This window comes from Branchiostoma belcheri, unplaced genomic scaffold, assembly GCF_001625305.1.
Source record: "Branchiostoma belcheri isolate BF01 breed outbred unplaced genomic scaffold, Haploidv18h27 scaffold104, whole genome shotgun sequence".
NCBI classification, from domain to species: Eukaryota; Metazoa; Chordata; class Leptocardii; order Amphioxiformes; family Branchiostomatidae; genus Branchiostoma; species Branchiostoma belcheri.
The window spans coordinates 291,686-319,555 of NW_017802425.1; the positions used below are offsets into that span (position 1 = coordinate 291,686).

Genomic DNA, 27,870 nt, shown 5'->3' on the forward strand with positions numbered 1-27,870 from the left:
AGAAAACAAAATAAGAGCAGAAACTGATTCAATGCAATTTGACATTTACGAAATGAGCAGTAAAAATATTATGGATGAAAAGGTCCCTATATAATTAAAGATGGTTTGCTCCACGTTCATTCATTCCTTCCAACATGGCGTCTGTTGCTATAGAAGTTTTGGTCTCCTTTGCCTCTCTCAGCTGTATTGTTCTCTGCGTTGTCCTCAAACTACCTCAAATCGCAGCCATATGGTCTTCCAAGAGTGCAAAGGGCGTCAGCTTGCAGAGTACGCTGCTAGAGTGGTTTTGGTACGTCAAAAAGAGCTGTTTATTCAGACCATTTCTTCTTGCCTATTTTTTTGTGGACGTGTCGTCTGCAGATCGATCGATAACGATCCATGGTAGCAATTGATGGCTTGATGATAATGATAATGGAAAGAAAAACGCACCTAATTTAGAGCTTTAATAGCGTAGTTACTGGCTTTCAACTCGATTGTAACAACTATAACTTAACTTTCAATTCGTTTATATGAATTAACTGTCCCTGCACAAATTATTATGCAACCTTTGGCCTTACTTCAGATTTTTTTACGACGATGTACATTTATCTTACAGCTATGCAGTCATGATGTGCTACCATTTTGTGAATGAGTACCCCCTCAGTACCTATGCCGAGTACCTCTTCCTGAATATTCAAGGTAATCTTGTTTATTTAGTGCAGCTATCTTGTTTCGTTTCATTGTTGCACACAAGTATACATGCAAAATAGCAACAAACATTTTGTAACATCTAACATTAGATCAGAGTGTTTACTATATTCCTGCATTGGAAATGCTCAGTTTATTGTATGTGTACAATCAATCATCTGCTGGCATGCAGGCGTAATTATAAGCAACTGATGCTAAACTGCTGTACTACTAGTATATGCAAGGAATGTCCTTGGTATATGTTAAAGTTCCATTTCCACCTTCCTCAGATCTTGCTCTTGTCTTGATCATCCTGTACTTCCAAGACAGACTTGGACTGGAGGCCTTACTGTACATTACAGGGTATCCTTCTCATATTCAACTTATGACTAACTTCAAGATGGATAAAGTTCATGTATGTACTGCATGGCAAACCTTTGCATGGTCTGCTTCCAGTCGATACCAAATGTTAACAATATGATTTAGTGCTACATGCTGTCCCAGGCTCGTATATTTAGCCTGTCACTGCTGTCCTGGTTACTACCAGTAGTTAGTTGATGTTATGTTTTCTGGGCAGTGTGTCTGTTTGTCTGTTTGTGTATATCTGTGTCTATGCATTTAAATTAGAGCACATGAAAGTCAGTGTAATTTGTATTGTTGCATTTGACAACAAACAGATAGACTAACCATATCCTATATCTTTACTGCACACAAATATGAACTGTCGTAATGGAGTGTTTTCCTTAACAATTATGTGTGCAGATATTTTATCATTGTATCGGTGCTCTCTACCTCCCTAGCAGTTGCCAAGATCATGATTGTAAGTACACCTTGCTTTCTACTGCAAGATTTTCTGTTTTGTTTTTGGCGATGCCTCAGGGGGGATGCATTTTCTACAATACTATGATCAATTTGAAAATATTCCAACAATTGCATGAATGCATTCCCTTGGGAATTGGTTTTGAGATAGCCTTACCTTGTGTGGTCTTTGGACATAATACATGTGTAGGAAACCTCTTTGTTGCTTTGTATGTAAAAGGCAACATTTGGGGCAGATTTCAGCTGATTGCACGGAAAATAATTTTCTTTATCAATTAATGTGCTTTTCTGCATAGCAAGGGAGAACAACATGTTACATTAACTTGATTAAGGACAATTATTTTAATTGTACCTAATGTTGGCTGACAATTGGTACTGGTAATAGTGTTGACATTGCCAACTTGTGCCTGCAGAATTTCGTGCTTCCAATGTCCATGGCCAGTAAGCTGATCCAGCTGCGAGCTTTGTGGACCAGCCGCGATGCCAGCAGTGTCAGCCCAACCACATGGTTCATAGCCTTCTACAGTTGTGTAGGTCAGTCTACAAGTCAGCATACTCTATTGTTGTATTGTGTGTTTTATTTGTGTGGAACATTTCAGCATCAGCAGCATTTGCTGCCTAGTAGTGTCCCACCATGTATTGTTGCAACTTGATTAAATTCATAATAAACCTGTCATCATCAACCATGGCAGTTGAACAATGTCAAACCAACTAATTTCTTATTTTCCCTAGGGCAAAGCATAACACTTGAGAAACTTATAGAAACTGAAACAGGCTTGGAGGGCCTGGAACTTATTTCAACAATGAACGACAAACAGTTCTGGAGATCAAACTTTGTCTGCTCCACCTCATCGGAGAATGATAGATGATGATGATGATGAAATCATTATGGTTGCACAGATGAAGTCTCCTTCATGATACATACATGTCCTTGTAGAAAAGTCTTGTCTGTAGATTGGAAATGTATGTACAAAATTGTACTTCTCTTGCTACTAGTATTCTTTTGTCTCTGTGCTATACTGTATACATTGTACATGTGTGCAATATACATGTACCTTCTACCTTATACCCTGGTCCCTTAGTTAACCCAAGTCAGGGTTGTAGGGTTTCCACAAAGTTTTTTTTCTGTTCACTCACTGTCGTATTTGTATTTCTCATCTCTCCTGACTGTCACCAACTGTCCTGGCCTCAGGCCCACTGTCTTTATGCCATCTCTGGTGAGATTTTTCACTCCTACTTACTTTAATAAGTTATCACTACCAGGGGTATAAATTTGACTTAACTGTGAATTTGGCAGAGCTAGTTCAAGAAATGTGAAATAATGTGACACCACATACATTGTAAAAGCACGTGAAAGGGAGAATTTTGGGGAATGTGTATCATAAAACACTGTCATTTTGCCTTTTTGGTATGTAAATGTATGTGTCCTTGCCCTATTTGCTCACTGTCCATTAAACTGTGGAAGGACACTATACAATAGTACTATACAGTGTCCTATTGTCTTTGCACTCCGTATCTGTCTATCAAAAATCATTCCACTCTGTGGGGCCAGTTTTCAGATAATTACGCAATAGCCAGAAGGGATTTAGCTCCAAATTCAATCCAGTCTATAAGTAGTTACCCAAAAAATTGTGTTTTACTGTTTGCCATGTTGCAGTGTACCCATTTTATCATTCAGTTAAACTTGTTCAATGTGAGTCGTACTAGGATGTATATAGTAGCACACTGTATAGCCGTGGCGACTCTTGATTCGGGCTTACATTGCATTACCCTCTGCAAGAGTCGTGGAAAGATCCATTGGCAGAACTGCACATTTCCCGTTGGCTGCCCGATGCTCCGTTTTTGACCCAGTTTTTTTGCTGTCCCGAGCTTCCCTACAATATAACTCCACAATTGGCCGGGTTGCCGATGTTCAGATCGGCCCAAATATTCCACAGCGCGACCAAAAACTACCTAACCTCACTTATTTTCGAACCGCGCGGCCATCTTGAATATAGTCAGGAATGTCCGGTGCAGTCGTCGGGAACGCTCGGCAGGCTTTCCGGTTATGATCGGAGAGTTTTCGGTCGCGCTTCGGTAATCGTGACGCTTCCGAGCGTTCCCGACGACTGCACCGGACATTCCCGACTATATTCAAGATGGCTGTGCGGTTTGTAAATAAGTGAGGTTAGGTAGTTTTTGGTCGCGCTGTGGAATATTTGGGCCGATCTGAACATCGGCAACCCGGCCAATTGTGGAGTTATATTGTAGGGAAGCTCGGGACAGCAAAAAAACGGGTCAAAAACGGAGCATCGAGCAGCCAACGGGAAATGTGCAGTTCTGCCAATGGATCTTTCCACGACTCTTGCAGAGGGTAATGCAATGTAAGCCCGAATCAAGAGTCGCCACAGCTACACACTGTATAGTACGTAGGTCTTTGGACTGTCTATACCTATCTACGCACTTGCTGATAATGTGATATACAATTGTTTACAATATGATTTAGTACTTGTTGTATGAACTTACATGATTGTACAACTTGTACTTTTGTCTTTTTGCCAATTGTTTTAGCTCGGATCTTCACAACTATTGTGGAAACAGGAGACATCCCTGGTAAGTTTGTTTACTTTCCACAAATTGGAAAAAGATCAGAGTTGCAAAGTCCATCAATTTTGTGTAGAATGACATTCTGATTCATAATACAGTAGATGTTGTTGTTGACTTCTGTTCAATTCAAATATTTTGTGTGTGCTTTCTTGCATCTAGTGGGCAGTCACCTGTCAGTGTGTTAATTCTGCAGTACTGTTGATATGTGATAGGAGGCATGACTAACCCAGGCACTTGTTCAGTGTTAACAACCACCAGAGACAGAGGGTATTAAGATATTTCATCATAAGTATAAGCTTAACTTTCACATTCTGTTATCCACTTAGTCACATTTTGTGGTATCAGATCTTTCTGCACAACTGCACTTTTATTTTTGTCCTTTTTGTTGGTAAGCTACAGTTTTAATCTGTAAATGTCCCCTACATTTTTTTTGCACTGAATTTTTTTCTTCATAATATTCATATCTTTTTTAGGTGTACTTTCAGCTCAATTTCATGTCTATTTCTGTTCCCTTTTTTTTGTTGACAAGCTAACGTTACATTAATCTGTAAATGTCCCCTGCATTACATTGCACTAAATTTTTTTCTGCATTCACATTAAAAGGAAATTTTCACAAAATTGTGACCAGAATTATTTTCCCTGTATTTTTGCAGTCCTGGTGGATTACTCAGTGGCTACACTGTTGAATGCTGCCATCCTCTTCTCTGTCATCTTCCTAAAAATCAACAGAGAAAGAAGTTCTTGTAAACTCAAAATTGCAGTCAAACCTGTCAAGGTTTCAAAAAGACTGTACATGCCACAATGTAATAAAACAAATATGCTTTTTAAAAATCCCTGTACAATTTTCATCATTGGGAACTGTTATATACAGTTATTGCCATGATAGTATCTATTACCAAATAGAATGTCATGTCAGTAGTCAATAGTCCAGATGATGATATTATTTTTTTTAATTTACTTAATACTTCACCACAAAACAAGGCTCATGGGAGCCACTGAAATGTTTTGGGTTACTGTACAGCCAGTGAGGACAGATGTTTGTTAACATTAGACTTGAAAAGTTTGTGTATATGATATTCATCCTAATGAGTCATGCAAGGGCTGAAAGGAAGAAGAATTTTATTGTGTGTTGTAGGTAAGATATCAGGTCCCCATGAATCTTTCAGCAGAGAAAATGTACTTGCAAAGCTAGACGGTGATTGTACTTCATAAGATGGTGTACTACAATGTATGTGACATGTAATCTCCAAGCAAACCTTTGGGGGCAAAACTGGTTTTTGACTGGGCCCATAGTCTAACTGCACAGCCCCCAAGGATCTGTTTTCATGACAGTCACCATGTAAAAAAATGTTAACATCCAATTGCTGCCGAGTGAAACTGTGCCAAGTAGTACAGCTAACATTGTTATTTGCTCTCCGTCCGGCCATGCCTTGTTATCAGTCAGCTGGGATTTTTGGACGGTGTAATGCTCAATTACAGGAGCAGAAGAGTAACATCATATATGACTATGAGACACAAATGTGAAAATGTAGGTGTATCTTAATTGGACTATCTTTGTTGTGAAAATGTACAGAAAATGGAATGAGAAGTGTCACGAATCTAGTCTTCAACTCTTTAACAGTATAATGAGTATTTTTGAATGGTGCTACCATATTGTTTGAGCCTTACACTAGTTACAGACATTTGGTCTTATTGGTTATGCCATAATTGGAAATATTTGACATTGTCTAGAATGTTATCACTCAGTCAAGTCTCATGTTTGTATTTTAACAGTCTGTTACATGATATGATATCCTCTTGCACAGTTTTACTTTCTGTGGTACATGTCTTCCAAAATCATATCCAGTTGCTTGAGTAACTGCTTTTTGGCGTATGTCTTCCTCCCTTTATTTCCTCATCTGACTGGCAGAAATGATTGTATGATGATTGTGCACTTCCACAGTTCTTCTGACGCAGTCTGTGAGTGGTGTGCTGAACTGCAGTATTGGCCTGAGTGTAGTGTATCTACAGGCACAGAAAACATCTGCCAAGCGGGAAAAACGTGCATAAAGACAACAACCGCCAAAAAGTGCCAACTAGCATCAAGGGAATGGAATGTGGTAGTTTGTTCAGTGATTCACTGTTATAAATCACTGTGACTTTCACATGAATTCTTCAAATAGTCAGTACTAATTTATAACTACAATATTACCTCAATGTATATCAGGTCGTATGCAATTTGTCTGAAATTTTTAAAAAAATTGAGTTTTATCAGATATTAACAGTAACTTGGTAGCCAGTTGCCAGTCTTTGATGATAATCAGGTAAAATTTGTGTGGTGCAGATAATTTTCAATGTTACCTACAATCAATGCAGGTATGCTGAGAAGTATCTCGAGCCCTGAATTTGATGTAAACACACTTGGTTAACATTATAATATAATCACCATGATAATTTATGAAAGGTAACCAGCAAAATGGCAAAAAGTTAATGGAAATGGTGTGTTTACAACTACATGTAGTACATGTAAGTAGCAAAGATAATTCTTTGAAACATAAGAATTTGTGCAATGTCTTCAAGCTGTTGAATGCTGCAGTTTTTTTTAGAATAGGTTTTGACATGGACTTGATGCCTGCCTTATATGGATTTCCAACACGTGATTCTTATTGATCTTGGAGAAATAGGTACTATTGGAAAAACTAGCCATTACCAGGCTCGCCATGTTGCTGGAAAATAGTTGAAAATCGGCCATTATACTGAAAATTCGTGCAAGAATCAGATGAGGATACATACATAGCTTTCCATGTCATGAAAAAGTTGTGTAGGCTTTGTCCCCAGGCAGCATTTTTGTCAATCTTTCAGAGGACAAGTCAAGATAGGAACAATGGATTTTCATAATTTTGAGCTTGTAGGTAGTTTAGACAAAGTTCTACACAGTAAGTGCAATTTTTTCAAATGAGGACTTAATTTGCATATTTAATGTAGAAATTTGTGTAAACTTTATGGTGTTGCCAGTGGTCAACCCCAAATAGGCTAGGCTAGGGTCAGGGTCTTTGGTAGGGTCGGTCCAGAAACCAACCGGAAAGGGCAATTTTTTGGACTTAGGTCCAAGTGCATTCTGGCCTTGATACTACAGGAACACACAAGGAAAACACGGAAAGAAATAAACACGCTACCGCAGCAAAAAAAAAAGTTTCGTCAACTTTATTTCTATCTTCAAGTTTGTTTCATTTTACTCGATACATATATGTACATATACAAACTCGTATCCACCCTTGTATCATGTAGGCAAAGCAACAGACGCATGGAAGTTTAACACGTGTTTCTAGAACTGTTTGAGTTCCCAGCGATGCATATTTGGCTAGAAGTCATGTGACAAATGAAAACTATGTGCATTCAACATCGCTATTATTAAGTGAAGGTAGGAAAAATACAGGATGACTGAAAAGGGCTGCCATGATTGCAATTTTGGCTTATGATATTTTGCTATGGTAACAAGCATAACCTCTAACTTACAGTTCGTGATTTTTATCACAAACTACGTGTACATGTGGTGAAATGTAAAAATGAAACCAGGCTGAACTGATATTTTACACATAAACGTTACATGTAAGCAGACTCAACAGCTTGTCAGCACTCAGTTCCGTCATTTCTGTCGATCTGGACTGTAGAACGGCTTACCGTAAGACAAATTGTACAAAAACGTAAATGCGACAGGTAACAAAATGCTCAGAGAAGCAAATATATGTGCGATAGGCACTTCAATTGTTTCATTAAATCAAGATAAAATCCCTTTACCACGCTGAGTACGCTTGGTTACATTTCTTATAGAATGTTTCTAAATGAATATGTGCGAGGGATACAGAGGAAAATACAGTATTGGTTACATCATTTAACCTCCCTGGTTACACAGACGCTCCCTCAGTCCTCACACTAAGCAACAGCTGCAGTTTGACTAATCTCGCTACGTGGCATTACAGCGATGGCGGCTTGATATGTATAGATGGGCCTGTAAGCTTAAGCAATTTTTCGCGATCGTAGTTCAAATCTTGGAAATAAGTGACACTGTATTGGGAAAAGTATTACGGTAGTTTCAGGTGGAGAGGACACGTTCTTTGTGAACTGCAAGCAAACTCTTGAACGTTATATGAAATGATATCATTCATCCGGGATCAATCCAGCGAAAGATCAGCCATCGTCAGTAAATATAGGACTGGTTTGATGTGACTTAGGAATGCTTAAGGATTGTCAGGTTTTTAAGAGGTTTATCTTTTTCCAAGTATGTTATGTATCATCAGTCGGATATACTGGTCAAACTATTTATTTTCAAAGGACTGTAACAAAAGAGACAAGATATTGCAGACCAGTTTGCCATTCGTTGTTGTGGACAATCTACATGTATGTGCAAAAAAAGTCGAAGTTTGCAGAGGATTTCCGAACAGGTTAACGGAGAGAGAGATGAGCAATGTGCATAGAGGTTCTGTCGGATAGATCTATAGCCAGCCTTCAAAATCGTTGTCTACATTTAAAACAAAATATGCGACATATGTATTAACAGTATCGCAAATTAATTATAAACTGCCCCCTTTTGCCGGCCACTAGAAGCTTGAGAAATTTGGCATTACATTCAACAGGTATTTCTTCAAGGGTGTATACACGTACGTCGCGTTACGGTATTGAACCAAGGAAAATGAGGCAAGAACGGTGAAAAGATATATCCATGTTGAACATGTTGAATAAATAGAATAAGCTCATGGTATGCGTCAAAATCCAAACACAGGGTAGCCTATATAATTATGGGACCACTCTTTTAGATGATTAATGATTTTTGCTGGACAGATCTTTAAAATGCAACACTAGCCAAACTGGAAGCAAAAAGAATTGATGTCTCAGCTTTTTGACCTCTTCAACTGACGGCCAGGCTTTCTACTGACTTGCTGTCATCCGAGGTGTTTGTTAGGAAAGGCTGAGGTTTGCGATACATTTACCCATTGTTTCCTGTTGTGTTCCGTACTGCAAAACACAAATTTCGGCCTTTGCATTTAATTTTGCATTAGTAGCCTGAGGTTTGCTGTATATTGAGAAGTTTAAAAAAAAAGACAACCCCGTATTTTTTCAAGATGTTGAGAGCAATAGTAAGTAGCTTTCAAATCAACATGGGCCGTGCTCGTGGTTCTGAAATGGTTGATTGAAAACATTAGTGGTTAAAAAGGAAACATTGAAATCAGAACCAATGTTGTTAACCGATGGCGTAAAACGACTAAAAGCACAATGTACAACAGGGATGCTGTGAGTATATAGACGTCTCGGATACAAAGGTGTTCCTTCTTCTTCCGCAGCCTTTCCAGCTTGATATCGAGAAGCGGCTGTACGAGGAAATCCCTGGAGCTACAGAGGAGTTCCATGGAGGTTGCTCGTACAGCCCCTGCTGTTGATATCTCGGCGCAAGGCCTGAAGTGAGACAGCTCTTCAACACAAGGGAATGAAGCTATTGATACAATCGATAGAGAATTTCCAGAGCAAATATATGCAAGCATAGTGGGTGTATCCCAGCCAACTTTTCGTCTCCTAATACATTTGTATATCTCTGTACCCAGAGTGGAAAGAATTTTTCTTTCTATCTGAACAATGTATATCTAAAACAAGTCAAGCCATACATTCTGATGAAAAATTCGATATATAGTCATTTACAAAGACTCTAATTTCTACAATCCTCTGTATAACAGTGCTATAGAATACAGTCTTGGATCAAAGTGTCCTTTTGATACCAGTGAACGCTGGTCTCCAAGTCCTAAGGTATGATATGCTGATACGTCCTCCGTACAAAACTGCACAGTCATTTTTCTACCGATGCTCCGGTCTATCCTGTGCGTCTTCCGCGTTTGACTGACGCCGTTTCCGGGCACACGATTATGATGTTAGTTTCTTTAGCTAAGTTCTCAGTTCAACTAACAATGTTGCACTTTTCCATGGGTTCATAGTCAAATAGTTGCTGCTAACATTCAAACATGTGACTGACATACTAAGCTTGTGTCCAGACGCCCTAAGCTTGTTATTTCCAGGATCCTGGCTGGTGTTTCACCGCTGAACGGGCGACAGGTCGACTGTTTGCAAGTCTTGGGCAAACCCGCTTCGAAGTTCACATGGTTCTTCATTGAACCAGCATGTTCCAATGATAGGCTTTGTTTGTTAGATGGCTTCAGCACGACAAACAAATCAGCTCAATAACGAAAAAAAAACGAGCGAGACTTACTTTTTACTCGCTTCAGTCCGTCCCTATGACAATTGAGCACCATCATTTCGGTACTCCTGTAATGCCGAAAAACTTGTGCCATAAAGTGATCGAAGACTCCAACAGAAATCGCTGAGAGGGACGGCAAGTAATTTCACTTGTCTTGACATTCTCTTGGAGTTCTACAAAGAGCATTACGCGAGTACATGTACAACAACAAGACGACTGAAGATGACGCCGTCGAATGACGACTTTGACGTGTCATTTGAAGGCGCCAGCATTATGAGGCTGCAGCGTGTCACATAGTTCATACTTTGCTGCAGCAATTGTCTCAATTTCACGTTTTTCTGACGCCTCTGTAGTGTACGTTCATAGTTTTCAAAGTTAAGAAAATTACTTGTTAGCTATATTTTGTCATGGCCAGTGCTTGCGTTTTGACGGCTCGGAAATGCTTACAAAGAGCCAACTAGAGTAACGTGTTCTCGATATCTCCGTGAGCGGCTTGTGTCATCGTATGCGGCGTGTCGGTGGTCGCACAAGGCGTTCCCAAAAATCCGTGATATCTGAAATCGCGGTTGTACTATATTTCTGATACAACAAGCCTTTCCCCGTGGTTTGAGTATTACTCGAGAAGACTCTGGGTAAACATATTCCAAGCCCGAACGACTAAGGCACCAGTCAGTTACCTGATATTGCATCGGAGGAATTATGCTACGGACATCGCCTTTATGTTTGCAAGCACTGGCCAATGTTGTTGCATTCCAAAAGAAACAAGTCATTTACTTGTCACGTGACTGTCGCGCACGCGTGTTAGCACATAGTCTCCATGTCTCCCATGCCGTCCTCGTGGACAGGCCCGGGCTGCACCGCGAGTTTGGGCGGCGGCGTTTGCGTCACGTGATTAGCTACGTTACCATTTTTGTCGCTACTTGACGACGCCGAATCTTGGTTACCGTTAGGCAAAGGTTCGTCAGAGGAGGCGACGTCCTTCGACTCCGACTCTTCTTCAATTTCGTTCTGAACTTCACTTGTTTCATCATGATCATCAGGTTTACTCAAACCCTGTAGTTCTACATCCGGGTCGGGTTGTTGCGCGAAGAATTTTACCCTGCTAGGATTTCTCTTCGGCTCATCTTCCGCCTCGCTGGGAGTAGATTGTAAGGGACTGTCTGGTACGGGACTTCGCAAGTTGTCGTCGACGTTCCCCACACTACCTGACGTCGTGCTCCCGCTCCGGGCGCCTGTTTCCTCACAGCTGGACGTTGAGGAGCGCCGACCGACGGCGGGGACTTTCTTCTTAGGAAGCCCGTTGCCATGGCGACTCCTCAACCCCATTTTGCCGAGTTTTTCTTTCAGGCGCATCTTTGCTGTCTTTGTTTTCTGTTTGGGAGAGGAGGAACTGTCCGTGTCGGATACAGCCTCCGTGCTGTTCCTACTATTTCCGCCAGGAGACTCTGTTGCTTGTGTTTGGTCCCCCTGTGCCTGTGACTGGTATATTGGGCTAGGTTGTGGGGTCAGTACAGGAGGTAGCGGAGACGGAGGGTACGCCTTGTTGGGCACTTGTAAGTTTGAAGGACTGAGGATGATCTGTGGCGCGGGTGGCGCGCTGTGAGTCCGCACCATGGGCAGCGGCGTCCGCAGTACATCCTCGTCCTCGCTGATCCGTACCTTAGCTTTAATACGCTTTCCTCTCACTCCCTGTTTCAAGAGACTTTTCCTAGACCCGTCTTTAAGTTGCAACTCCTCAAATGAGTAAGATGACCTCCCACCGTCACTATACGATACCACGAGCGGCGGATGCGCCCTCTCAATACTTAAAGAGTTCCTGAAGGGATCTTCCCTCCCCCTTGCTTCAGCCAACAGAGTATCTGTTTCATTAAATTCTGTCGTACAACTGGCAAAACTTTCGTTGTCGCTTTCTCGCTCCCTGTCCTCCCCTTCAACCGGACTGGTGCACACCCCGTACGGAGGGGGGTGCGTGTAGGTCAAGTCGTGTGGGTTTGCCCTCTGGATGGGCGTGCTGCGACTTCCGGGGGCGTCGTACCCCTTCCCGGCGGTGTCGGGACAAAAGAGCTGCTGCCTCTTGTCCGTCCCGCTGGGGGTGTGGATCTGTGACACAGCGTCATGCATGGAGCTGTCAGGACTGTTTGTTTGTGTGTCCACCACCACGTCCTGCAGCTCCATACTTCTCTGGAAGGCGTCCCTTAAGTTCATGGAGACGATGCTACCGTTGCGCTTGGCCCTCTCCAGCGCTTCTCTACGCTTGATGGCCTTCTCTTGTCGCTTTTGCTCCTTATAGAACTCGGAAAAATTGTTCACAATGATTGGAATAGGTAATGCGATCACCAACACGCCGCACACACAACACAGGCTGCCCACGATTTTCCCGAGTAGCGTCGTTGGGTAAATATCACCGTATCCGACCGTCGTCATAGTGATACTGGCCCACCAAAATGCCTCTGGGATACTCTTGAACTGTGGATTTTCGTCCTTCTCAGCGAAGAAGACCAAACTAGAAAAAATCATAATGCCAATGGCAAGAAAAAGAATCAGTAGTCCGAGTTCTTTGTAGCTCCGTCTCAGCGTATAACCGAGGGACTGCAGACCGGTAGAATGCCGCGCAAGTTTCAATATTCTCAAGATCCGCATGATGCGAAAAATTTGAACCACCCTGCGGACGTTTTGAAACTGCATGACACTGCGATTTGACTCCGTCAAAAAGATAGTGACATAATACGGCAAGATAGCAGTCAAATCGATGATATTCAGGGGACCCTTGAAGAATTTCCACTTGTTTGGGGAGGATATGAAGCGAAGAAGGTATTCCATTGTGAACCATGCAATACAGACTGCCTCGACATGTGCCAGCGTAGGGTTGTCCGTCATATGATTGAACTCGTCTCTGTACTGGAGGCTGGGGAGAGTGTTCAAGGAAAGCGCGATCGTCGACAGGACGATGAACAAGATGGAGATGATGGCTAGGATCTGGAACGGGAAAAAACACAAAGTTAGGCGCGAGACAAAGACTTTTTACCAACAAGAAATGAGATTCCAAACCCCCGGAAAGTATGAAATAGTTCACAACGACTGCTGACAAAAGCCGCATCACTGACCCGCAGTAGCAAACACAAATGCAAACACAAATATACCTTCTCAACATTGCTACTGTTATACGCGATATTTGCTTGAGATGAGAATCTCAACTATGATTTCCTTGAAACTTGAAATATTTGCCCAAGTGCAACACTCTTGGAATAGCCGTATGGGTCGTTTAACTTTTGATAAAATATGTTCTAAGATTAAATGTATCGTAGCATCCAGTGCGACCAAATATGTAGCAAGCACCAAGAACGAGATTTAGCATTGAACATTGTGGTGCCCGATCGATAAAATTATCACCAAGGTCAGGGGTAAATCGAGCATGGCGAATGTACGGCCACGCGCGGACACTGATGAGACGGATGGGGGAACGGCTGCCCGGGATAATTGCCGGAAATCGTGCTTCCAGGAAAGGAAATATATTTGTGCGCCAATTATTCAACTTCGATGAACACGATGAAACATTCTTCAGGGTATGTTTGTAAGTCCTTGATATAGAAATGGGTAGTTTGAAACGACCGCATGTACAGAATTTCCCTTACAATTGTATCGTATAAGCAGAGTGCCTGAATTTAAGATGGTGATTCGACTTAACGAAAATAGCTAGGGACATGTTAAGACTCAACTAGCTTTTCATAAAAGACTGTGTACATGTACGCATTTTGGATAATTTGAAACATTAAAGCTACATTGTAACTCCTCACCTCACCGGTCCCATAGCAGTTTAACTACCCATTGTAACTACCCACAGTTAAACAGCAAATCAACAATTTTGTTATATATTACTTACGTATGCAAAACAAATGTCTGTAATATAGGTGTAAATGGAAGTCAATCTAATATCAAATTAACTTTCCCACTTTTTCACTTCATAACTCATCATGAGACTTGAGGACCAATCGTCATTATTAACAGAATTTCGAGTAGAGTTTGATGTATGTACTGCAAAATTGTCACCGATGCACCAGGCGAAATTTACGTCGTGTATTAGGTAGATATAGGATAAGTCATTATCAATAAGACTCCTGCCGCCCTGCCGGTCCCAGGGCTGTCTCGAGCCGCCCGGTCCCTAGTCGACTCTCCAATTTATCTGGTATCACTGACCAGTGAAGAAGCGGACGAGGAACTTTCCCCAATGTATGTCCAAGGTCGACATTAGCGAAATTAATGCCCAGAATCCGTATACATACAAAAAAGGGTCTCTACAGATACATTTCTTGTTGTATCGTGTCCTGGTACTCTACTTGCATTTGTCTAAGATTTTTTTATCGTTTTCATTCACATTTTCATATTTGGTGACCAGCCCCTATATTTTGCCAATTGCTACATAATGATACCCAGCACCACAGGGTATATGCTACAGCACTAGTTACTATGGTAACAGCCGTCTCGTCCATGTCACTGACCGTATTTGTTTGGAATGGAAGAAGAAAAAAATGAACAATTGTAAAAACAATATTTATTCCTTTTGTGAGTATAAAACGCAAAATGGTGGCAGGCGTTGCAGGCTCCCCATCCTTTACACAGAGTCATGGGGGTAACACCAGAATGTCATTAGCAAATCCAGACGCTGCTATCATTTAGCGCAAGGACTCAACTGTAAGAATACAGTTTGACAAACGAATAATAATGTCTTACGAAACTTGATGTCACAATGTCACTTACTCATCCAGGTAGTTCTGTGGCCCACGTTCAAATCTTATTACCTGATAACAGACCCCATTGTACTGCCGATGGATGAAGGACAACTATCATCAGATTGCAAACTCATTTCCTGCGTTCCATCCAGAAAACTGGTACTGTTGCACTTGCACTTAGCTTTGGTGCGAGAGACAACCCATGATGACGCCGCTGATAACCATGCTGAATGAAGCATGAAGCTTTTCCCGCGACTATCTCCCGCTTGTATCGCTCCGCCAGATCGATAGGACAGCGTTTTTTCGGCCGGTGCTATCGTAGATAGTGTTTCTCCTATCGATCTCACGGGAAATGCTCTTGTCTGGCAAAGTCATATCAGCAGCAACAGTTCTTTGTTGTACTGTGGGTCGTCTTTCCCCCAACATTCCACAGCTTTTACTTCCTAAAATGTGGACGGTATCTAAATAGCAATGTACACATTCTTGCTTGTACTGTCAATGTGAGCTGCCAGGATCCGGAGCGCTCATTTGGATAGTGTTCACACACGTACAAAGTCATAATTCCACCGGGTGTCCTAACCGTCATGTTCAAAATCGTCAATTTTAAGAGTAATTCAGCAAGATTTGCACATTTCAGATAAACAGCTGTTAAAGACATTTGCGAGGAGGCCTAGATGATACCGTTCTTTTAACATGGCTGTCTTAGGCACCCGGGGAAACCATAAGAGTTGACGTTACAGAATAGGAGCTTTTGGATTGGTCAGATCTTACCATTAAAGATGCGTACATGCAATTGTCTATTGTTGTAGGGGTATTCCAGCAGCAACAAGACAGTAGGACAGCCATAAAGATGACACAACAAATCCGTCAGTCAGGCAGTCAGATACAATTGGCTCATGGGGCCAAAATCTCTTCTTCCCCCCGGCCCTCAAAAATCATGAAAGTCCAGTCACGATCAGACAAGGCAAGCAAATAGCTTGAAGTGGCATAGATGACGGCAACCTTTTCAAATGCATCGTATTTGGAATGTATTCTGGACACTGCCTTCCCGAGAAGATCACCCAGGATTGATATGTCGCTTGCTGTGTTATCAGGGGAGCCCTTCAGGGCAGACATATCTCTTACATCGGCAAATTACTTTCGATCATGTCACCCTGTGGGGGGACTGAGATCGATGCCGCAGCCGCCCGTCCTACCGGGTACGAGATGATAACAGCCCATCACACTGGGGACGAGATCATATCGGTTCATCACAAACGGGGCAAGAACAGCTCGGAATGATGGAAATCTTACTTCTCAAAGGCAGATGGGTTATTATGACTGCAAGCTACCCTTCGATTGTGATCCAAGGTCACAATGGGAAATACCTAATATTTTGGTGATGGCATAGCAGTGCAATGTTGTGCAGACTAGAGGGTTTTCCTAGCATTTCTTTGATGAGGAGAGGCAAATGTTTAATATGATGGCACACTGTGCACATCTAACCATGTATGCACGAACTTAGTGACCGCAAATACGTGCACACACTCACACTGACACACAAACATACACGCACACACACTGAAACACACACTGACACACAAAACACTCACATACACAGAAAAACATACACACACTTACATACACACACACACACACACACACACACACACACACAAACACACACCCCACCCACACACACACTACCCATTTATGGCTCCCGCTATCTGTAGGCTCATTTCTGTGAACAATCTGTTTGTATGATATCAGACCGCCATGACATATCCGCTGGAATATCCGGAGATTCGGAAGTAGCTTTAGGTGTTTGTTTTTCGCCGTTCCGCCACAGTCAATGGCTTTGTTTCTGCCTCTCGCGCCCTAAACAAGGCCTGTTCTGCCGCAAAACGGGTTGGAGGTCGCAAACTGAAGTCATAAATTGAGGCAAGTACGTTCCACGCGAGGGATGCCATGACGCCGAGCCCGCCATACACTATCGTGGTCCGCTAGGGGTGTAAATCTTCACAGGAGCGGAAGGGACTACGACAGATGGTTTACGTGCAAGGCATAAAGATGTGCCATATCCTACAATTACAAATGGGGCTTGAGCTTAACGTAAATTGACGCTGATAGCCGGGGTAGTGTACGGGGCAAACAAACATTAAGTGTCTTATATTTCTGGTAATCATGAATCTGATAAACTTAATTGTCGTAAAGATAATGAAAATGTAGCAACCTCTGAACAGCAGTTTCTTTTTAATTCTACATTACGATACATCATCATCATCATCCTGCCTCCGGATGAATTATCCGGTGAGGTATACTTGATAAAGTTACTCCAATACGCCATGTCCCTCATGGTGGACACTAGAGCAGTCCCTGCGTGTCTTTCTCTAACATTGACAAAAGTGTAGTATGCGGTCGTCCCACTTTACGTCTCCTAGTGGAAAGCCACTGGATTATTCTACCAGCTGGTTCATTACTACGAACAACATGCCCTGCCAGGGCGAGCCTACAAATACGTCGTCGCACTGTGGTCGGTAGAGAGTCATTGAGTTGTTTTTATTTGTTAGATGTTGTCTCAATGAAACATTATGCACTGTTCTTGTGTTTGTAACATCCAGTTTCTTGCTCTGGGCTGCACCCATAGCCCATGACTCAGAGCTGTAGAGTAGAATAGTCTTGATACATGCTTTAAACACTTATAACTTTTTTTTTCTCGATAGGAGCTTTCCATACCTTTTGTTGGGAATTAAGAGAATCCAAGCAATCCTATACTCTTATATCTCTCTCTGAATTGGTATAGCCCCATAGATATTTAAGTCTGACACTCGCTCGATTTCAGAGCCGTCGGATGCAGTTAGTTGCTGAGAAGATGTTGGGTACAGGTGCCTATATTTTGTTTTGGATGGGTTGAAATATAAGCAAAATGACCTGACAAGCCACTTTTACTTTGTTGAACAAATTCTGAGCAAAACGTTATGTGTTTTCTAGAAGGGCAATGTCGTCCGCGAAGTCAATATAAGCGGGTACTTCAGCGGGGTAGCGACTACTGCGGCGATGGCTGGGGGTAAAACCATCAGTGTCTGAAATCGAGCTCCTTAGAGCATAGACTAAGCATACAAAGAACAAAAACGGGGCTAAAGGGTCCCCTTGCAGAACACCATTGTCTAAACATATCAGTCTCTCCATCTGGAGTGATAACTACTGCAGATGTGTCTCAGTCTATACATGGCTATACATCACCGTGACTATACATGTGGTTTTAATATAATGAATTGATATTTGGGTACTTGGACAATACTTCATGGAGGAATGAGATCTCCGAACTCTTGTTCATGGAAGTAACATCCATCCACCCATCCATACATACATACATATGTCAAACAAACGCTACCAAAACATAACCATCTAGGCGAAGGCAAAACGCGGCGAAGGTAATGATACTGGGTAATAAATTCTCCTGCAGAATGTGAGGTATCATTAGTGAGTTCCAAGGCACTCGCCTGAGCCTCGGCCAATGTAAAAGCCTCAATTTTCAGGCGAAAAATACGCTCGGTCCTCTGGCCATTTTAAAATCGGGCGATCTTCTGGCAATCAACAAATTAACGGCCGAAACTCGTCGACAGCGTGACGCCGGTTTAACGATCGCCGAGCAATAGGGAGCAAACGTCGGGTGGACAACCACGCAATTCCGACGATTTGAACTCTCAACCCGCGAACCTTTATAAGGGTATTTTCGTTCTTTTCGTTCTTTTCGTAGTCGGACATTCAGATTACGACATTTGAACAGGACGTTATTTATACCAATGAAAATATAAGGAAGGCTATATAGCGTTCGCTGTACGTATAGTTCAGTCAGATAAGGTTGATCTGGATTGGGAATCGAACTTGAATCCTCCAGGCGTGGCGCAGGTGGCTTCTTGTGAGGATTGCAAACGGTGAAACAAAGCGTGCATGGTCAATTAGGTTGTCTTGAGAGGCCAGGCGCCCAGACGTGTGGGCGGAGGTTACTGTCGTACAAATCACAGGCAAGCAGTGTATATACAAGTGTCAGGAGAAAGGGTCCAACTTGTGATCCCCGAAATAATTAGATTTTGCAATTGGGCCCCTCGCGGCTTGTTATGGTACTGCATCCAAAATTTCAAAATTTCAGTTTTGATATCTCGTGATCCAGACATGCTAGGGTCACGAATTAGATTGAGCTTTTGAATTCTACGTCATCTGCCATATCAACCCAATGTCAAGGCTACGACGTACACCTTAACGAACTAGTTTCCCTTCTGAACTACACTGATGACTACCTCGTGATAACTAGTGTCTGTTCTCAGTGCGGAGAGGAGCGAAAGTTCGTGTGTTTTTTTCTAATCAGGTGCGCGTGGTCATGGATGCCATCTATAAAATTTAAGTGCTGCGGCTTAATGTGCTTTATACCTAAGACCACAAGAACAAAGCCGGTACAGATACTGGCGTAACGGCTTCTCATGTGGGTACGCGGCAATGGCAGCACTTCGTTTTACGGGATGAACCAACTTTATGAAGTCGTTAGTACAGAGTTGCTTTGAAGGTCATAAACTTTGCTCAACTAGTTTTATTTGTTAGTCAATATTTTCTAGAACAGTAAATTTAGCGTATCTTTGTGTGGCACATTACGTGTGTGGAGGATTACACGATGCCACGATGTCTATGGACAGTGGGTTGGACGTGACTCACGGGATGGATAAAAGCTTAGTTGTAAATTTCTCATCACTGCAATTAAAGTACAAAACTTGCGTTTTACATGGAAATTTGCACAGACAAAAAGCTTATTGGCACTAGGCCCTGGCGTCGTGATTTGGCTACAAGATATTTGGGAACGCGAGACACGAGCTTACGTACATGCCCATGTATGTTCAATCGCAGTTAAGATAAAGACATCCGCTGGAGCACATGACCTCAATTCAATCACATTGGCATTGGCATTGAACGGCATTGAATAAAGATGTTTTTGGTGTTTGTAGTTGCCTTTATCCTGCAATAGGAAGACACCCGGTCCTATTCAATGTCAAAACATTTATCCACACAGCTATAATGTTTTTGGTATAGCCTGAAATGGGTATAAACATCGCTCAGTGTAGATATGACGCCAATATTCCATCTCTGTCTGTACAATGGATGGGACAGTTTTATCTGCCATCACTCCCGCTCACAAAGGCGGGAGGATGAAGAGACATAATCTGAATTGGAATCTAAATGACAAGGTGTAGATCGGACAGATGTGGTGAATAGTGACAGTTGTCCCATTCAATCCAGGGGTAATTCTACTGTTGTATGTTCGTCCTTGCCCAGCCGGGGTCACAGGAACGATTGGATTCCAGCGGTCACATTGACTCATGATCTCAACGTGTATGAAAGTTCAGTACCATACAGATACGTGTAACGTACGTACTACATGCGCGCCCTCAATACGGAGTACATGGCCATTTGTATGGTCTTAGCGACTATTTTTTCACAGCACAGCAAAGGTAATCATTGCAAAAGCCCGATGTCGCCGATGGAACAGGGTTGTTTGTTTCGTATCGTAGGCTGGTTCTAGCTGTTTATTTGTGGTACTACCAAATTAAGGGGACTCATGTAGCTTGTTATGGGGATATTTAAGATGTTTCAAGTATGTAATGATGACGAAAATGTCCTAAGAAATGACAGTAAATATCACACTGATTTCCTCATTCATATTGTATCAAGTTCAATTAGATGCCTTTAATATTCAATTAACAATTGGCAGGATGCTTTGTTTTCCTCCAGGATAGCTGGCACATAATCTTGCTAATGGCTTTATCCGTATCATCGTCAAAACTAATTCATTTTGTTAAGTCATGTTGATCTTGTTTGAGACCAATGGACCCGGTGACTTCACCCCAACACCTGTTAGAAATAATTAACATACGGCAACTACATCTGTCACGTTTGCTCAATAGCGCCATACATAACATAGCATGGCCTCAAAATCGGAAGGTAATGATGTAGACTACCGTTCCATGGCGAAAGCCACTGTTTAATTAAAAGGAAAACAATGTACGAACGAACGATGCAATTTACGGAAGGCACTGCATTTGCCTTTCGTAAATACATACATGAAATATACGTCTTTTGAAAGTACATCCCCCTCCACACCGATTGCCCGAGGACAGTTAATTCCAACACAAGCATCATGGACCTACTTACTCCCTTGACCTTTACTGGTCGTTGGTGGGTAAGAAAAACACAAAGACGGAGATTCGCCCCCAGACTCGCCTCCCTGTGGCTGCAGTTAGCATTTCTAGGAGGAAAAGGGGCGCCAGGGAATGATAAATTGTTCCTACCACAGAAAATCCGCGGCGTCTAGATTGTGATCAAAGAGGTACATTTCAGATTACCTCCAAATTAACAGATGCCAGGGTACGGGTGAAGCGACAGCTCTATGAACATCTGCCGCTTGTACTTTATACGCTCTGGTGCACTTTTAAAGTTGATAAACAACGGATATGTACAATATTCTATGTAAGGTTTCACGAGGAAAGCGGAAATATTAGGGAGGTGTGAAATTAGTATTCTGAAAGAGTTTTAGGCTTCGACTTACTTTTGCACAAATCAGATCTATTGCTGTTCCTCCCCAACCAGGGTACATGTATATGAAAGTCCTATCATTAACCAAAGTAATTAAGAATGTTTTGCAAATTAAGCTTAAATGAACACCATCGCTGTTTAATTCTGTACATGTTGACATTAGCTACATACAGGCCAAAACGCCAATCCGTTCATACCATCCATCTCGAGTTACATGTAGCGTTTGTTAGAGTTACATGACTCCAACAAAAAGTCCCTGTACTTCCAGAAATAGCTGGTAGGAGGCCCAAACCTCTGTCACTCCCTTGTCAACTCCAAGACCTATCTATCACACCATTTTGGTGACCGTACCATCTTCAGATCAAAATATTCAAAACCCAGGAGTTTCGCTGCAATAGCGTAACAAGCCGCATAATCGCACTTGACCGACACCTACCCACATACCATACATGTATACATCAACAAAATCATCCTCAAGTTTATTTATTTTTAAATAAATAAACTTGCGGATGATTTTGTTGATATATACACACGATATCAAAATATCGTGTGTATAAGGACAGGCGTATGGAACGACACACACACACACACACACACACACACACACACACACACACACACACACACATATGCTCCACATAAACGCGACCGAAAATATTAGCTCAAATGCTGGTTACTTTAGACAAGATTGCACATGGAAGGAAAATAGTATATGTCAGTAAAAAATGGCCATGGTTTGAAAAATGCCCCTTACCCTACTATGTCTTATTCGGCAATATTTTAATTTATCATTTGCAAGAAGTTGAAACAGTTCCAATATCCGATCATCTACTGACGGTAGCCAGATAGATAGCAGGGCGCACCCACGTACAGCACTTTGTCACAAATCGATACCGTATGTAAAACTAAGGGCAGAAAGATCGGTTATGAGCTGAGGAGAATTTGCCCTCAAATCATTTGACTGTTGCCTGTAAGCCCGACTGAAGGAAAACATGGCATGCAGTTCCTTTTGAACCTTCCTGTAACTGAGACTTGACAAGTATAGTGTTGTTGTTTTTGCCATAAGTCATTATGATTTGAAGAAGGAGATCCGCCATTTTTATGTTGTCGAATCGATTGCTAAGCCGTTCTTATAAAATAACAGACGCTGGTCAGTACATTGAATGACTCGTTTCAGGTCTAGTTGTTGTGAAACAGGGAAAACGTTTTGATCATATCAAAATATCTCCTAGTATCTCAAAAATTGTATAATAGTAATGGTGTCTGTGCAAACTTAAAGTATCTGCTACAAATACAAATCATTGTCCATGTGATATCAGGGATAACAGCAAATTTTGCATAGTCAGCAGTGTCTCCTTTCTTATCAAAAGTGCCCCTGGAGGTCACACAACCTTCTGTCTGCCTAGTGATAGATTTTTAAATTGTTTTCGAATACTTCATATCAGGGCGTGTACTGACTGACAGAATACATGATCAAAACTGATGAGGTCTGCCAACATCATCAAATTGGATGGCAAAATGAGGGGAGCAGGTAGATTTGATGAACACAGTTAATTCTGCCCTACGTCCATGGGAGGGAAAGGGCAGAGAAAAGTCAAGACGGACAGCTCTTTTTGGCACTTTCCTTTTTTTACAATCTGTCTGTCTAATTTCTATCTGTTGGTTTTGGAGTTACACCGAATGGGGGTTATATACCCGCCGACGAATTCAGATTCCAATACTTAGTATGTATTCTGGGTATCAAAATATTTCATTGCACATTTGCTGACATATATATTTCAGCATACTACAAAGCAACAGCATTTTCCTGAGTGCCTGATACTAACGTTACGTAAGCTTGGCTGTATTTACCTACGTGTACAGCACACGTAATTATGGCTTCACCAACACCACGTAGTGGTGTGGTTACGACATATTGTTTTTCCTCATGTTTCTTCTCCTTCTTCCTCCTCTTCTTCTCCTGCCATTGGATTCGACATTCTTAGGCCAAATGACCTGCAATTTGGTATGGAGTTACAGTGGGAAAACACCACAGGCGTTTTTTCTTTCATTTTTTTAAATACATGTACAGGCTTTTAGAATGGTTTTATGTGGGCTTATAGGATAAGTACTATAGTGGCTGCATTCATATATGGGCGCACATGACGGTTAACGGTGAACATTCTTGCCGGCCACTGTAAAGCTCTGGAACTCCCTCCCACAGGACATTGTAACTCTAAAGGACACATAAATTTAAGATATGTGTAAACCGCAACCTCAGTGGTATTGGACAGCGTCCTTGAGACAGCTGCTAAGCTGAGACTTGGCATTGCATAGAAAAAATAACATGTAACTACATAACATAATTCTTTCAACTAGTTTTAAATTAAATTTTGAACAGAGGTGATCAGATAAATACTACATTTTCTGTGGGAATGTTTTGTATGTTTGAACTAGGGGAGTTTTTATTTCTTTAGAATTCAATTTTGAACTTGGTGATTGTAAAAAAGTGATTTTGTGTGTGTGGGAGGGTTTTGCACTTAATGTAGGGTCACTAGAAGAATTCATTCTTAAAGAGGGGAGGCGTGTTTTTTGTGTTGGACAGGGCTGTGTGTGCGGGAGGGGGACAGGTCCATTTTTGGTACGGGGGATGTGGTGAAGCCATTTGCTGCACTTGGTCCCGAGCAAATGTCAGCTTTTCTAGTTTACCTAAGTCACCCCTTGAAGCGTTGCATTGATTACACACGCAGTTCAGCTTAACCTTTATTACCCGCTTTGTTGGTTTAACCCCTCCTTCAAAGTAAAAAAATCTTCAAAAAGTATGTCTGTAATTTAGTAATGTAATAATCCGTGTCATTATAGGTTACGGATTCTTCTCTGGTTTAGTTATATTTGCCACGCAAAGCCGCATAACGCCGAGATTTGCACCAGATGTGCCAGGGCGACCAAATCGTTGCTGTCACTTGTGCAATTTTGTTACTGATGTCGCCAAGTCCCTAATTAGGTCGCGCTGGCGATTAATCGTAAGTAGCAGGTGCAGATGTGTGCTGGAGCAATCCCTCTTCAATCAGCTAACTCCCCCGGGGACTGACACTGTCGTTAGAACAGCGAGGTCCACCCGCAGTGGACGGTTCACACTCCGGCGATCTAATCAATCTGACGTCTTGTTTACGCGCACTTTTTCACTAGTTATATATATATATATACAAATCCCAACCTTAGCGCACCTAGCGTTAGAATGTGAGCGCTGTGAGACTAAAGTGTTCAGTGCAGGTTTGTATTGTATGGTGAGGCAAACGAGGAAAGTTGCAGATCGAAGGTCTACTGAATCATCATCAGATGAAAGACGTTGCTTGCGTGCAAATACGACTCTATGACGTTAATTAAGTTGTAAGTAGGACGACCTATTTATTTTGTTTCATTTGTTACACGCACAGACAGCAGCCCATCAGAGTTAAGCATTCCAAGTCAATGTTAACTTTGCTATAATACACTTATAGAATGGAAAATCAACAACCCAGTTGTTGGTAAGAGCCAAGATCATCAATGTCGATGTAGCTTTCTGAACAAACGTGTTTGTAGTAATTTGTGCCTTCTTGAACGGATGTATGTATGGCAATGTGACTTTTAAACTATAATCCCAACTTTGGGCGTGTACTTTGAGTTGATTTGCAAGGATTTACCAAACAACATACATAAAAACATCGATAGTTTCTTGGTGATCTATACCTTGGCGATGGTATTTTGCTCCACAGTCTGATCGTGTCATAGAGAATTACCATATCTTCGTTTCTTTACCAACGTGTACATGGATTAGGCTGGGCTTGCCTAACCGTCCATTTCTCTCTGCTGTAGTCTTTGGCTCATACCACTGATGGAAAACAAAGCTGAAACAGGAAGGAGCATAGGAATTTCGTGTCAGCAAAACCAATACCGTGCTCATTTACTGGCGCCAGTGGACCCAGGATTTCTCACTAACGGGGAATATTACATCGGAGCCTGTAGCCATCTAGTTCGCCTCATTCTGGGAGATGTTACGCTGACCCGAGGCCAGGACAATCTTGCTGATTCATGTAGAAGCCGTGTATCTTGATGTCTTCTGCCGGCGCCTCCACTTTCCCAATAGGATCGTTTCATCCGTACCTAATCATGAACAAACATTGTCTGATTTGGACCGTCTCAGAACAACGGCGTGTGTACAGTGGTACTGTAGACGGCATCTTCACTGCACGGTGGTTCGGTAGAAATATCTGTGTGTGTACTTCACCAGTCTGCCAGTTTTTGGCGTTGGCGTTTGCTGGGGAGAGGTGTGAAGGTGTAGTTTCATATTACATTAATGGACTCTAAGCCCTGGATTAAAACCACTGAGTCCTAAATGGTTAAGATATTCCCTCGTTGCCTCCCACACGTCACAACGCACACATTTATCAATTATCTTAGCATTTTCTTTTCATAGCACATAATGACAAACGATCAAAGCCAATTTACCTTTTTCTAATCGCTCGAACCTCCCCCTTCATGAATATGGAATGACGTCTTCACGGCATGTCGGAAGTTCTGCTGTTAATTGATTGGATATGACTTATTTTCTTGTTCTGAACCAGGCGTAATGACGACGTAATTAACACGGCAACCTGTCAGAAATGTCAAAAGTTATCAAAAGTAGGAGTCCTTTAATGAATGATTGTCTAACAACGCTCCATTGCAAACTGCATCCAGAACGATGCTGTGTGTCTTATCTATAGGCTTCACACAGATCCACCCGTTCCTGTCCTACCTACAGCACTGGCAGAAGACAGAGCGAAGGAAGTCACTAGCACTGCACATCTGGCATGCGTAAATGCTCCGGTTCTCCCCTCGCGTTTACCTTTACGCATGCTTTACGGCGTTGTTAAACATAGGAATTCGTGCAGTGCAGGATGGATCCGGAGATGGGGTCGGTATTCACGGCGGTCGGTTGCCAGGCTAAAAGTCGCATTACTAGGGAGGTATCGGGTTACAGAACGTGTTCGAACGTGGCCGCGCGGGAGTCCCAGGCCGGCCCGGGGGTAACGGGTAAAATTTGAAAATAAACAAAAGTAATTGGAGAGTAAATACTCCTCAAAATAAAATGTAATAAGTGATTTTGTTTACCTCAAATGTTATTCTTGCAATGCCTTTGCTCCACTTTGTGTACATTTGCTTCCAAATGAGATCAATTTCGGATTTCAAAAAGGGTTCACGAGAACCAAACAACTGATTTTAAGAGGCCCCGAAAATTAAAAATAAGGTTAGATTTTTGGATTTTTAGAAATATTACAGTAAATTTAAACTTTCTGTCTTAGGATTTTTTATTTTTTAACTAAAACTCGACTTACAGTCAAAAGAAGAGCTAAAAACGCAGTGTTTTAACTTTAAATACCGATAATTCATAATCGCGGCCATATTTAAAAAATCCCTAAGACAGAAATCTGCGGAAATCGTTGCTCTTCCAAACAAGCCCTCAATGAGGTAATTTGAGCGATTTTTGGGAATGGTTAAAATACCATGTTTGCACGCGTGCTATGACACTTGGATATGGGGACCTGGATTTTATAACAGCGTATACAAGAATTCTGACCTTCAAGGTCACCCACGATGACGGCAGTAGCTTCGTTACATGTTACATATCCACAATAAAATCACGGCATAGATGTAATGTTTTTAAAACGGTTCATATTTGTGGAAAGGTGGATTTTTCCTGTTCCGTGGTTCCCAAGTAAAAAAGGGCTTGAAGTAGCCGGTTGTAGCGGCTTTACTGTAAATGACCGCGGGTAACCCCAGATCGAATGCCCGCTCTATTCGAATGACGTCATATCGAACAAGATTCGCGGGTTCGGGGGATTCGATCTCCATAGTAGCGGATTGGGACTTTTGGGCCCAAATCTGACCATCGTGATTGATTAACATATGCGACAGTTGAATAAAGACAGCAAATTATCTACGCTTTTACTTCCTTGTACCGCACAGTTGGTGCCGATTTTATATCGTAAATAAGTCACATCTTGCTAATGGCGCGTTCCCGACGTGTTCCCGCGGGGAGGGCGCGAGCCTGCTTGAGCCACAGCCGTAACAAGCCTTTATGGCACACAATGAAACGGTAAGCCGCCTCCTGGGAAACCACGTGACTTTACTACACTTCGCAAGTCCGCCGTTAATCTTCGCTTTGGGCAAGTAATTTGTTAGGATTACGGCGGGTAAGTTTTTGATGTTGCGAAATTAATAATCTTGAATATAATGATCCATGTCATCCTTAACGACTTGGCTCTCCTGTGGGACCGGAGGGGAAGATTT

The 27,870-nt window shown here is 42.0% G+C and overlaps 2 protein-coding genes across 3 annotated transcripts in view; one reads left to right on the top strand and one right to left on the bottom strand.

Annotated features, from left to right (window-relative positions):
- Positions 1-103: 103 nt before the first annotated feature.
- On the top strand, positions 104-6,302 carry LOC109476756 (PQ-loop repeat-containing protein 3-like). Of its 2 annotated transcripts, none has more exons than XM_019777784.1 (7): positions 104-289; positions 596-678; positions 957-1,029; positions 1,429-1,486; positions 1,899-2,019; positions 4,036-4,077; positions 6,014-6,302. In XM_019777784.1, the coding sequence occupies exons 1-7, from the start codon at positions 135-137 to the stop codon at positions 6,118-6,120; spliced, it is 639 nt and encodes a 212-aa protein (XP_019633343.1). In that variant the 5' UTR covers positions 104-134; the 3' UTR covers positions 6,121-6,302. The 2 variants fall into 2 exon arrangements, with proteins under 2 accessions (XP_019633343.1, XP_019633335.1); XM_019777776.1 differs by lacking the exon at positions 6,014-6,302 and adding an exon at positions 4,725-5,903.
- Positions 6,303-6,413: 111 nt separating this feature from the next.
- The window catches only part of LOC109476749 (potassium voltage-gated channel subfamily B member 1-like), a 46,974-nt gene continuing 25,517 nt past the window's right edge, over positions 6,414-27,870 (bottom strand). The window contains exon 2 of the mRNA XM_019777763.1: positions 6,414-13,267. Coding sequence (XP_019633322.1) covers positions 11,093-13,267 — 2,175 coding nt within the window. The 3' untranslated portion in view covers positions 6,414-11,092. The remainder of the gene's footprint in view (positions 13,268-27,870) is intronic.

Coding starts and splice junctions, on each gene's coding strand:
- LOC109476756 (XM_019777776.1), top strand. CDS start 135: ATGGCGTCTGTTGCTATAGAAGTTTTGGTCTCCTTTGCCTCTCTCAGC. Junction 1,030..1,428: donor GCCTTACTGTACATTACAGG/GTATCCTTCTCA, acceptor TTATGTGTGCAG/ATATTTTATCATTGTATCGG. Junction 1,487..1,898: donor CAGTTGCCAAGATCATGATT/GTAAGTACACCT, acceptor TTGTGCCTGCAG/AATTTCGTGCTTCCAATGTC.